The sequence below is a fragment of the Corvus cornix genome, chromosome 14, assembly GCF_000738735.6.
Source record: "Corvus cornix cornix isolate S_Up_H32 chromosome 14, ASM73873v5, whole genome shotgun sequence".
In the NCBI taxonomy this organism is placed as follows: domain Eukaryota; kingdom Metazoa; phylum Chordata; class Aves; order Passeriformes; family Corvidae; genus Corvus; species Corvus cornix.
Genome location: NC_046344.1, coordinates 15,361,301 through 15,374,621, shown reverse-complemented (window position 1 = coordinate 15,374,621; position 13,321 = coordinate 15,361,301). Strand labels below are relative to the sequence as shown.

Here is a 13,321-nt window from a genome sequence, read left to right as displayed (position 1 = left end):
GGAGGGCCAACAAAAACTCTCTTTCTGCCAAAGTTTCTGGCTCAAGGTGGGGCAGCACTGGGAGGATGGGGAGGAGTGTGCTTAGCTTCAACACAGCAGTCACCTTTCTCCACATGGGATTTCATGGAATTAGCATGGCATGGTTTGGGTTGCAAGGGACCTTAAAGACCATTTAGTGCCACCCCCCTGCCATGGGCAGGAACACCTTCCACCAGACCAGGTTGTTTCCAGTCCTATCCAATCTGGCCTTGGACACTTCCAGGGATGTAACATTTGATTTTCTACATTTGTGTCCAGGTTCTTAAGTACCTTTTTAACTGTTCACATCAACCTTTACCACAACCATTCCTGTTTTTCTGCTCTTCCCACAAAAGCCACCTCATATGGCTTTTGTAAAATAAACCAGTGTGGACAAACAGTCTCTTTCATCACCAAAGTGGGGCAAAATCACAGAAACAAGACCATACTTGACTGGTGAACAAAGTAAGTCAGTATAATAACTATGGAGTTCATATTCATCATGCCTGTACTCCTCCACCAAGGATAACAGGGGTGTGTTATTTCAAGGAAGGACCTGAAACAATAAAATTGCACTAAACTGAAGTTGGTGATAGGACAGGGCTGGCATTTGCATCCCTGCATATTTCTCATCCCTATCCCAAGAGCTTCCTCTCACATGGCAAAGACCACAAAACCCTACAAAAGACCTCATAGCAGTGCCTTCCCTTGGACACTCACCACCAGTGACAGCAAGTAACAGCCCCAGCAGGATCTGCACTTCTTGCAGAGCATTACACCAGCACTTTAATATGGATGAATTCCTTGTGTGGGAATCCAACTTTGGCTTCAGTTCCCACAGCAGGAAGACTCCCAGACAAGTCTGTACTTGCAGAAGTGCATTTTGATTCATTACTCACCTCTAGGCAAACATTAAACACTCAGAGGGAAGAGATGAAAAGGGAGGCTGGAAAGTTAAACAATTTCACTTACTGATCCAAAGATGGATGTGGTAAAGAAAGAAGCGGCCCAAAACTTGATCCAAGGCTCGGTTCATTTTCAGTCCAGCTGGTGCTCCCATCAGCCACTGGAGCAGGTCCTGCAGCTCTTCAGCCACGTGCTGCAAACACAAGGAAGCAAGGCCATGGAGAGAAAAGACTGCAACCACACTGAACAGGGCCAGTGCACTGCAATTGCTGCCCCCTCAAGTATTCCACCACAACCTTCAAAGCAATGGGAAAAAATCCAAACACCTGCTTTACAGATGACTACTTAAATCAGAAATGCAACTTTATTAAAGTCCTTACTGAATCAAACACAACAGCTGAGAGGAACCTGAACTGCTTCAGTGGTCTCTGTGCTGGGAACATGGAGCTGTGTCACCTCTGGAAGGCTTGCACAGTGGGATTTATTGGGGTAATGAGGGTTCTGGAAATAGATGGCAAATGCTGGTGCACAAATCCACTTCTGGGGACAATCTGGTGAAAAGTCAGAGATGAGTTGGGGAAGGCTGTCAGGATTTTAAAAGGGGGGAAGATGGCAGTGCACTACTGGGCAAAAAAGAGTGAATTTTTATAAACAATCTGTGTTTAGAGCAGGGTAGAAAACACAATCACATAAATGTATTTCATGCACAAACTTTCTTGATCCTTTGTGGTGTACTAGGCAATAGCACTGATCTTGCCTATCACTCTCTGCAGGCTTCATGGACAGGTACTCATGGCATCCCAGCAAGGGAGCAGCCTTGAATCACTGAGGAAAAACACTAATGGAGCTCCTCCCCACATGACTGAGTCAGAAAATGATTATGGTTGGAAAAGACCTCTAACCTCACCAAGTCCTATGAACCCCATACTGCCAGGTGCACCACTAAGCTACATCCCCGAGTGCCACATCCACACGGCTTTTTGAACACTTCCAGGGATGGTGACTCCACCACTGTCCTGGGCAACCTGTTCCAATGCTTGCCCACCCTCTTCATAAAGGAATTTTCCCAATATCCAACTGAAACCTCCCCTGCTGCAACTTGAGGCTGTTTTCTCTTGTCCTGTCACTTGTTACCCAGCTGCCCCCTCCTGTCAGGGAGTTGAGGAGAGTGAGGAGGTCCCTCCTGAGCCTCCTTTGCTCCAGGCTGAGCCCCTTTCCCAGCTCCCTCAGCCACTCCTGGTGCTCCAGCGCCTTCCCCAGCTCTGCTCCCTTCCCTGGACCTGCTCCAGCCCCCCAGTGTCCCTCCTGGCTGACCCCAGGATTGGAGCTGCAGCTCCCCCAGGACTCTGGTGCTGAGTTTCAGGATTCGTGCTGTTCCTGCCTGCCCCGTGTGCTGTCACTTCACTGCTGCAGAAAAAACCAAACACCAGCTCTGGGCTTGTTCCTCCCTACCTCAAATGTGTGCTCCAGACCCTTCACTGAGGGCTGTGATTCACATTTTCTGGAGATTTCAGCCCAGGCTGGTGTTATTTATTGATTTTCTCTCTCCACTCCACTACTCCACACTCCCCTTGCAGTTGGGTGATTTTTCTCCTCAGAACTTCACACCTGCCCTACTCCCCTGAGCTGAAACCATTGCTGAGCTCCAGTTACCAAGCTCTGAACTGAGGGAGCTGAGAGTGATAACCTTCAGCAAACAGGTGGGAAAATACCTGGAAGAAGTGACCTCTTACACTGTCCCACATGGACAGAGATTGTGAGGAAAAGCCCTGTCTTCAAAAATCCCACTTAAAGCCTATGCAAGTGAAGGGCACTGAAAACTGCCCATGTGTAGAACCACCAAGCCACACTCCCTAAAGCTGATGCACTGCAGCCTACTTTCCTTATCACTCACATGTATAATTTCCCTAAGGAAAAATTATTTCCAGGGAATGATTCCATTTTCTTTATTAACCAACAGATCCTGGCAAAATGCGTTTGTAAACATTTACTTTTAGTGCAGTGGCAAAATTAATGGTTCCATTTTCAACTTCTCCAAAAGGCTTGTCTTTCTATTTCCTTCCTTTTCCCTCTGTCTCACTGCAAGTCAGGGCTGATTGGATCCCATGGAGCTCACCTCCGTGGCTAAGAAGCATTTGCTGCTTTATAAATAGACTGGTTTTAATATTTAAAGTGTTGGATTGGTAACTTAGAAAAAGCATTTGGGGATTTTAATGAAATATTTAAATGCTTGAAAGCAGTCCTTCGGCAAGGCTGGATTTTAGCAGTGAGTATTTCTGGAGGCTGCCAGTCCCAGAGGTGCTGCTGAACCCTGGCAGGGGCATGTAGCCCTGGGAAGGTGCCCTACCTTGCTGTCATTCAGCTGGGCAAGGCATCTCAAAACAGAGTCCTGAGGCATAACCTTGCAGGTTGTTTTCCAGACAGATATTTTAGGACTGATCAATAGCAAGTAGAATCAGGAAAGGTGTCTGGGAGTCCAATTCTCCTCCTGCAGTCATGAATACTGAATGTGGGCATATTAATAAATCAGATACAGAGGTTTGGAAGTGTTTCATAACAGGGTGCTGGGACATGACCAAACTGAAGAGAGACTGGAGCTAACGAGGGTTAGATGAGCTCACTGTGGAAATATTCTCTTTACTGTCATGTTCTTCTTCCTAGTTTCCATGTGCAGAGGACTAATGCTGATGTGACATGGATGGAGAAGGACACACAGGGCACTGTGATGCTCCAGGGAAGGGAGTGGAGCTGGGGAAGGGGCTGGAGCACCAGGAGCAGCTGGGGGAGCTGGGAAAGGGGCTCAGCCTGGAGCAAAGGAGGCTCAGGGGGGACCTTCGGGCTCTGCTCCCAGGGAACAGGGACAGGACAAGGGGAAATGGCCTCAAGTTGTGCCAGGGGAGGTTTAGGTTGGATATTGGGAAAATTTCTTCACTGAAAGGGTGGTCAGGCCCTGGCACAGCTGCCCAGGGCAGTTCTGGGGTCACCATCCCTGGGGGCACTTGAGCACAGGGGTTGGTGGTGAACACGGCGGTGCTGGGCTGATGGTTGGACTCAGTGATCCTAAAGGTCTTTTCCAGCTTTAAGGGTCTACCTGGTGCAAGTCAGAGCACACAGAGCCAAAGCTCTCCCTGTCAGACACACCTGCCCTGTGTCTGCTGCAGGTGGTTGGGGATCTAAGATACACAATTTTACGAATTAACATCTAAAAACATTTTCCAGGAAGTGTTCTCTCTGCTTGCTTTGTTTATGGATCAGTGGAACAGGACTGAGTAGGAACATACATCCAATTATCTCCAAGCCCCAGCAATGCTTTTGCAGGCACAATCTATGATAAATATGTAACTGTTTCAAACAGATTACAACTTAGGGAAAAGAGACATCGGCAAGGATAAAAGAGATGAAGGGAAAAAAAGAGGAGATGGTTTATAAGCAGTTCTGTTTAAAAGCAGTGCAGTGCTTTGAGTCAGGTATTTCTGGAAGAAGGTTGTCTCGTGGAAGGCAAAAGCAAGGAGAACCATTGGGAAGCCTGGTGGGATCAAGAGGAAGGAGGAAGGTAGGAGTTGTGAGGGCACCCACAGAGGGAAGATTATTCAAGTTTTCCATTTTTGGATTTGAAAGCCTGCTTCAAAAATCAGTCCTTCCTAACAGCTCCTTGCCAGTTACTCCCTGGGTGTCTCTGAATCACATCTGCCTCACTGAGTGACAAAAGCAACTTGTTATTACAGCCAGCACAGCACGCTGGGAAAGTGGGAGCTGCACTCAGTGATGTCTTGTGCAGCATCAACAATTGCCAGCCACGTGCTGATTTGAGGTCCATTTTATCAGGGGATGACAAGGGATGGCCAGGGAACACAGCTTGGCAGCAGGCTGAGCTTGTGACCCTGGCAGTGCTGAGAGTCAAAATAACCCACCTGCACTGCTTCCTTCCAGAGAGATGTTGGGTGGAAAAAACCCGAGCACTGTATCCAGGCCCCACACAGCTGGGATTTTGTCAATGTTAAAATCAATCAATCAAACCAATAAGGTTATGTGTTATATAAGGTTAGCCTGTCAATATTAAAATCAGTAAGGTTAAAGTGAGGTTATGTATATGGCTTTATTATATGTAACAATCTTACTATAATAGTAACACGGAATATCCTGAGTGGGAAGGGACCCATCAGGATCATCAAAGTCCTTGCACAGACACCCCAACAATCCCACCCTGGGCAACCCTGAGAGCATTCTCCAAATGCTCCTGGAGCTCTGGCAGCCTCGGGGCCGTGCCCATTCCCTGGGGAGCCTGGGCAGTGCCCAGCACCCTCTGGGAGAAATGAGATATCCCATGTTTTATTTACCAACAGACACAGAGGTGTAGGGTCAATGCCATCAGCAGATCTGGGCACAGCTCAAAGCAGGAGAGCGTTAGGGAAGGAACAGGAGCTCTCTGCACACAGGGAATGCTGAGTTACTGAACTTGGCAACACACAAGCACTTGAGAAAGCCCAGTGATGGGAATAATGCAGACCAGATGGACACTCAGCAGCAGAGAGGAAACCTACTGCTGAATGGCTGAGGGGAGATTTTGCTGTCATACTGGAAAAGAAGTGGTGCTGGCTTGCACACCACATGCTGAAGTCATTGGTATATTTTGGGATCACTCAGATCTGCCTTTTTTAAGGCCTGCACATAATGAATATAAATCAATGCCCAGCAAAGGCAGTAAAAGGACTCCAAACGATTTTATGTCCACAATCTCTTATGACTGAAAGAAGAAAGTAAGGCTGGAAAAAAGAAGAGTTGTGAGTGGCCTGAACTGATAAGCCTGGAAAAACAAGGAAGAAAGGCACTGACCGGCTATCAGCCCCCCCAGACACGGAGGAGTCAGCACTTCCAGGAAAGAAAACAAACAGCTCCTGGTGATAGCCAGCTAACAGTCCACACTTGGAGGAGACTTGCTGAAGACAGCTGACACTATGAGGCAAAAGCTGAGTGACAGATGAGCTAAATTACTGAAAGAGGAACAAACAAGCAACCCTCACAAGCAAGCCTGGCCAGGACAGGTGCTGGGGTTGGACACACCTTGAGCACGGAGAGCGTCCATCTGCCAAAGACACTGGGCAGATGGAATCCCTCCCAGAGCCACCTGTGCAACCAGGAATGCAGCCAAAGCCACTTCCCTGCAGACTTGTTAAGAAATCAGATTTCTGAGAGCTGGGCACTTGCAGTAATCCCAAAGGGAAAGCTCTAAAGAACTCAGACTTCTCCAGCTGAAATATCTGTAAGGGAAAAGATGTAGGAATAAGGCTTAGAGGAATATTTGCAGTGTAGAGCTCAAAACCAAGAGCAAGTGTCCTGCAACAAATGTGGTTCTTCCTACCCACCACTGCTGCTGAGTAGTGTCTGCAGCAATCCTTAGAACATGCTGTCCTTAAAAGTTTGACTATGAACGGTAAGAAAACCAGCAATAATCCTGATCCACAGCTATGCTGGACACTCCATACCTGCTTTCTGAAAGTCCAGCATGTACAAGAATGATCAGAGACCTTGTAATCATTAAGAAGCTAGACATGGACCAAGAAGATCATTGTCAAGGGAAATGTGTGCTCTTCCCAGGAAATGTGGCATAAATAGGAAAAATAAACTGCTGCTGGAATTCTCTGATCAGATTTAAATTCTTCCCAGCCAAGAAGTTGGAGAAAGAGCAGAGAGAAGACATTCTCCAGCTGCTAGAAAGAAACCAATGGAAAGACCCATTCAGAAATGAAAGCAAACTGGGCAGAGAAAGGATTAGGCTGTGCAGCTGCATGGCAGGGCTCAAAACTGGTTGCACATGTATTCCCAAGACACAGAAGCTCTTAAAACAGAGCTGACCTCAGATTAGTGGTCTGGTCTCCAGCCTCTGAAGTACATTATATGTTCCTTACTGCCACTAAACAGATATACTGGAGCTCTGCACCTAAAATGAACCACAGAAGAGCAGGACAGTGTGAGTCATACTTGCTATCCGTGAATTTCTGCTGATGTTGAGGGATCTCAGTGGGCAAGAGGAGTTATGTTTAAGAAAATCACAAGACACAGCAAGTTTTCCTAGTTTAGCATCCATACCCCAGAGCTCTTAGGCAGGATTTCAGGTGTTTGTACCCTGACCAGCAAAGCCTTTGGACTTCCCCACGAAACTCCTTTACAAGCACAGCTACACTGCTTATCATGTTTGACTTTCCAGCAGTTAATCAGATTCAACCCAGGTTATGGCTTTTTTCCACCACAATTCATATAGCAACAACCTGAGGACACTTTCTGTTGACTCTGGAAAAAAATAAAAGCACTGTGCCTCCATAACCACCCAACCTGCAGCTGCAGAGCTCTGTCCAAGCCATAATTGTTCCTTTAGGAGCTGGAGGAGCCCTCCCATAAACATCTAATTACTATTCACAGCACATGCAAAGCAGAGCTGAGTTTCTTTTGAGCAGCCCCAACAGGCTTGATTTGAAGATTTCACTGTTCTTGAGAAGACCTAATTTGCATGACTTCACACAGGTCTCTCTGAAACCCTTGTGTGTGAGGCATTGCCTCCTTACAACCACCCCAGGCATCGAGAGCTGGGCAGTGCCCAGAGCAGGTGAAAGGGGATCAGATTTGGCCACTTACATCAGCCACAGGGATGAGAGTGTCAGCAAGGTGACCAATGCGGTTCTTCCTGTACAGCCACGAAATCAGCAGTATCCCCAGGGCCACATCAATCAGCAGAGAGACAAAGATGTTGGCTTTCCTGCAGGCAGGGTAGAGAGAAACAGAGCGAGAGAAAAAGGAAGGGCAGTGCTTAATGTTTCAATGACAGTTGTTGGCTTTGCTTATGTAGCACCTTTAATGTCCCAGGGACACCAGGACAACTCACTGAAGAGGAACAATTGCAGAATCTTTTCACGTCCACTGGTGTGCTGCTCATTCTGTGGCCAAGCACAGGACAGGTTTGTTCAGCCTGGAGAGGGGAAGACTGAGGGGAGACCTCACAGCTGTTTACAGCTTCCTCCTGAGGAGCAGCTCTGATCTGTGACAGGGACAGGACCCAGGGAGTGGCTGGAGCTGGGCCAGGGCAGGGTCAGGTTGGATATTAGGAAAAGACTCTTCCCCCAGAGGGTGCTGGGCACTGCCCAGGCTCCCCAGGGAATGGGCACGGCCCCGAGGCTGCCAGAGCTCCAGGAGCGTTTGGACAGCGCTGCCAGGGATGCCCAGGGTGGGGTTGTTGGCGTGTCTGTGCAGGGCTGGGAGCTGGACTGGATGATCCCCGTGGGTCCCTTCCAGCTCAGGATATTCTGTGATTCCATGATTCTAAACATGGAGCTGCTCAGAACCTGCCACACCACAAAAGCTTTCTTAGCAGGGAGCAAAGAGGGGATTGAAGCCACAAAGAGGAATGTTAGACAGAAAGGTACATACCCACTCAGGGGGATTTACCAATTACCAGTCCTGAGGGCACCAGCACTTGGTGCACCCACACTGAGATCAGATGGCTTTCTGAGGCAAGGCCATAAACAGTGGTTTTGGGGTCATACACAAACCCAGAAGGGCTGCTGAGCTCCCCCTTCCTTGCTTGAGTTTCTGAATGGAATTCCATGACGCGAGTTATTCAGGAAATCAGATTAAACAATCACAGTTACTTTTGGCCTTCAAATCTGCTAATCTATTTTAAGTGTTCCCTGGGAGTCTATTACTGCAGGATCAGAGAACCACACAGAACAAGACTGGCGGTGGAAGAGCCGTAGGGTATCCAATATCTGTCTCAGATCTCTGCTCTGTTCCTCTCACTGTGCTGCATGTTTGCTTTTTCTCTTACACTTTGTTACTGTTCTAACAGTGTAAGTGGAGTCTCTGGTCTGCAGTTTCTGCACAAAAAGCTCCCCCAAAAGAGTGGGTGAAAGAGGGGAGCATTTAAACCTTTCTGCTCTTATGGAAAGTGCCACTGAACACTGATGGATGGCAGTGGTTGACAGCAGCACATGTGAAGCAATGAGCCTGTGGGAGTAGTGACAGCAAAGCACTCACACATGGGTGCAGTACAAGTTTTTGGGGTGCAATATCCCAGCTGCCTTTCCCAGGCTAGGGATAAAGGCAGGTATCTGGCAAAAAGCATAATTAACATATAAAGATACAAATATATATGCATACAAATAGAGTGCAGAGTAAAGATGTGCAAACTAGCAGGGAGTAGAGCAACATGATAGGGTGCAGTGAGGACCTAGTGCTGTCCAGGCATGGGATCCACAGTTTGGGTTCCCCACAGGAGACAGGAATAGAGCCAAGACACACCTAACTTTACATGTACTCCATACCTCATCAGGTGATTTTGGCTTTGAGCCTTCTTGGTGCTGCTGATGACCTGGAGGTGCTGCAGGCGATGTCCCAGCTGCTCACAAGTTGAGAGTTTGCTCCACAAGAAAGACAAAGGCCAAAACTTCAGCACCCTGCAGAAACACATGGGAATGTCTCCTCTTGCCTTTGCCATGCAGCAGGCAGGCCAGCATCCAAAATCCATGCAAAACAGTCAGTGTAAAGTTAAGGTTGTGCAACCAGAGTTGGTGATTAGATGTTAATGACTCTCTGAAAGGTTAACAGAATTAAGGCAGCCTTGCCAGACCAAGACATGCAGACAAGCCAAGCTCTCATTTGCACTCTGTCAAACCACGTGTCTCATGCTTCCAAGGAAGCCACAAGGCAATCCTGATTCCAGCCTCGGTTTTTGGATACATCACTAGGCTGGCACAATCCTCCAGTCTCGAGGAGGGCAGAGTCAAGTTGTGTGTTCAGTGCAACAACACAACACAGCGTAACCGCTGCACAAAGCCCAGCGTTACTCATCACAGATCATGGAATGGTTTGGGTTGGAAGGAACCTTAAAGCTCATCCCATTCCACCCCCTGCCATGGGCAGGGACACCTTCCACTAGCCCAGGATGCTCCAAGCCCCAATGTCCAGCCTGGCCTTGGACACTGCCAGGGATCCAGGGGCAGCCACAGCTGCTCTGGGCACCCTGTGCCAGGGCCTGCCCACCCTCCCAGGGAACAATTCCTTCCCCATATCCCATCCAGCCCTGCCCTCTGGCACTGGGAAGCCATTCCCTGTGTCCTGTCCCTCCATGCCTTGTCCCCAGTCCCTCTGCAGCTCTCCTGGAGCCCCTTTAGGCCCTGCAAGGGGCTCTGAGGTGTCCCTGGAGCCTTCTCTTGTCCAGGTGAACACCCCCAGCTCTCCCAGCCTGGCTCCAGAGCAGAGGTGATCACAAGTCTCTATGTGGTGTGACCCTGGTATAACAAACAGCTGTGCCCTCCATGCAGTTTATGTTCCTTTTTCCCCCTCTTTTCTTTTTTCTTCCACTTGATCCTTCTCTTCTTTTTTTTTTCCTTTATTACTTCCAAATTCCTTTTCCAGGGTCTTCACTTCTACCTTCTCTCCACTGCCTTGCAGTGACCAGCATTATGTAGATAACATAACATTTAGCATTAAATTAGGTTTCAAAGTTAACATCCACATTAGGCTTGTAGGGGAGGAAACAGTCACACGGTTCTTTTCTTATGACTCAGAAGAAAAGTACTAAATGATGATCAATTATTCTGGGGAGTTACTTTTATTACCACACAACCTATAAAGCAAGGACTGTTGGTGGTTTGTGCAGGCTGAAATGACACAGCACTGGGTGCAGGCTGGTCACGGAAACCACAGCAACACATGGCACCAGCTTTGGTTTGGGGGATAAATTCTGATGGGGACATAATTTGGATCACTTCTCTCCTGTACACTGCACTGTAGCCAGTGCAGCTGTTGCACTATTTTCACAGTGTTTCACTGTTTTTTATTACAGGCCCAGGAATCCACAGTCATTTTTAGTCACTTCACCTACTCTCCTGCGCTGCTTTGGCACGGTCTTTCAGGTTACATTCATTTCACACACTACCATCATTCCTTGTATCCTGCTTCACTTTGGCAATTGCCCAGCTGCTTGGATCATTACTGAGCATGGCCTGGAGATGGATGTCCCTGCAAACTGTGCGTGCCTTCCATGGATTTCACCCGGAGCACGCCAGCAGCGGATGCCTCCAGGACACAGGACACAGGACGGGCACACTGGGGTGCCCACCGCCATTTATACAATTCACACCAACCACAAGGGTACAGGTCCTCCAAACCCTGCTCAGTTCCCTGGGGCTGCTGTCCCCTTCCTCCCCACATCCTTCTGTGCACCCTGCTTCGTGCACAGTTTGTCAGCTTAAGGACCAGAGTGTTGAAGTCCCCCCTTCCCCCTCCCTCCCCATTCAAATTTCAGACACATTGGGTTTGAAACACACGCAGTGTACTGTGAATCATTCTTAATTTGAGGTCTCCAAGTTACTCAGCTCTTCGCTACAGCCTCCCACCTTGGAGACAAGTGAATGCACTGTTCCTCAGCTGACTTGTCAGGAGGAGGGAGCTGAGGCGGTAGAGAAAAGAGCACCGTGCAGGGGAGGGAGAGGGGGGTGACTGCTCTGGCCACTGATCACACACACCTGGGCTCACAGATTCACCCAGACACAAGAGCAGACGAGTTTTCCCTTCCAATTATACCCCAGCCCAGTGGTTACAAACTCTGGTGTGGCAAAACTTGACTAGAGCAGAGAATTGCACTTGAAATGCAAAGAAGGGGAAGGAGAAATGCTCTACCTGTGGGATTATGTACAGATGGCTGAAGGTGAAGAATTATGGGTCAAACACCAGCTGCCAGACCCTGTCAGCTCAGGCAGAAAGCAGCAGCTCTGGGGCCCTGTGCTAGACTACACACTCACTGGGTGACAGTCACACCCTCTCTCAGCAGCAAGTGTCTCTCACCATCCACGGCTGCTCCTCAAGCTGGAGGCAGCCAGCCCCTGGGTCACCCCCAATCTGACACCCCTGGGTCACCCCCAATCTGACACCCCTGGTCAAGGGAAAGGACAGGCTGCTGTTGTCTGCCTGGGGAATGTCTTGCACAGGTGGGAATGATTCCCAAAGCAGTCTCATCCCCAGAGCACCACAACATTGTGCACCCACTGCAGCCTGCAATGGTTCAGCTCCTCAGCTGGACACCACGGGCCCAAAACCACATCAGAAGGGTGTCCTTGTCTGTGCTACAACTGACTCTCTTTTCACTCACCACCACAAGCACAACCTCTATTCCACTCACATACTTTCTTTGGAAAGGAAATACATCCACATACTTATTGAAATAAAAATACAAACATACTGCAAAAAGCTCAATAGAGCAGCTGCAAGATGTGCTATGGGAACTCTCCTCTCTGGGAGGACTGAGGAAGAAAGCAAAAAATATTCCGTGCGTGGTCTCCTACCCCTTTGCACATCGACTGTGCATTGCCAGAAATACTCCCACTTGTTTACCACACGGTTTATAGAACAATTTTCAGAACTTCAATGGAAAACCAACCAGATAAAAAAAACCCAACAAAATCCAGTGATGTTGTGTCATTGCATTATTTAAGCAGCAGGAGATCTTTGGGGTATTTCCAAATATATGGAATTTTAGCACTAAATTAACATAGCCTCCATGAGTAAGTCTTGATTTTCCAATTCAGTTTTTTCCCCAAGAGTGAGAGGGGATTTTTCAGCCATCAGATGAAAATCAATCTTTCCGAATCTGGATTACATGCAAATATTAAGCTCCATTAACCAGAACTCCTGAGTGTTTTCTTGCTCCTTGCTAGAAACTGCAGGAACAGTGCCTCCCTTTGGATGAGGAATTGGAGGTGCTTATAAACAGACGTCTTTTAAAAGAAGCACACAGAATTTATTGCCTCAAGACTAAAACACCCTAATGTCCCCAAGAGCAGAGACCTTCAGGGATAATGGAATGCTGCCCTCAAGTCCCTTTGAGGCAGAATTGCAATGGCAACCCCTTAGTACACGGTGGTGCTGAAGAAATGCCTTAATTCGGGATGTGCAGGACTTGGGAGCGCTGGCTGAGCTTGGAGGGATGGCAGCAACTCTCTCCCTGAGATTTCCAACACTGCTGCCCTGCTTCTCCCGTGCAAATACACAACAGGGGCATTTCCAAAAATCCCCAAGCCTCTGCAGCCTGAGAGGACATTGCTGATCTCTTTCTTTGGCCTTTCAAAGCTGACTATCCCTTAACATCACAAAAAAACAGGGAAAGAAAGAAGTCCTGTGACCTGAAGGAGAAAGAACTCAGTAAATCTTATTTTGTGGGATGTTCTGTCCCAGCATGGGGAGGAGGGGACTGGAAGGACACCTGCACATGACATCTTGAACCCTCCCTGCCTCGAGTATGTTGGCATGAAGGGGGTTGTACCACACATCACGTGCAAAATGGAACCAAATTCCTCTGAATGACTTACAAGGTCAAGCAGGAGACTAGTTATAAAGCCAGGTACTAACC

The 13,321-nt window shown here is 48.2% G+C and overlaps 1 protein-coding gene across 4 annotated transcripts in view; it reads right to left on the bottom strand.

Moving 5' to 3' along the window:
* Window positions 1-13,321, bottom strand: part of PIGQ (phosphatidylinositol glycan anchor biosynthesis class Q) — a 38,360-nt gene that overhangs the window by 19,168 nt on the left and 5,871 nt on the right. For all 4 annotated transcript variants that reach the window (XM_010392092.4, XM_039560069.1, XM_039560068.1 and 1 more), the window contains exons 3-5: window positions 9,237-9,368; window positions 7,555-7,675; window positions 991-1,117 (exon numbers count right to left, since the gene is read on the bottom strand). In XM_010392092.4, the coding sequence (XP_010390394.1) occupies window positions 991-1,117; window positions 7,555-7,675; window positions 9,237-9,368 (380 nt within the window). The remainder of the gene's footprint in view (window positions 1-990; window positions 1,118-7,554; window positions 7,676-9,236; window positions 9,369-13,321) is intronic.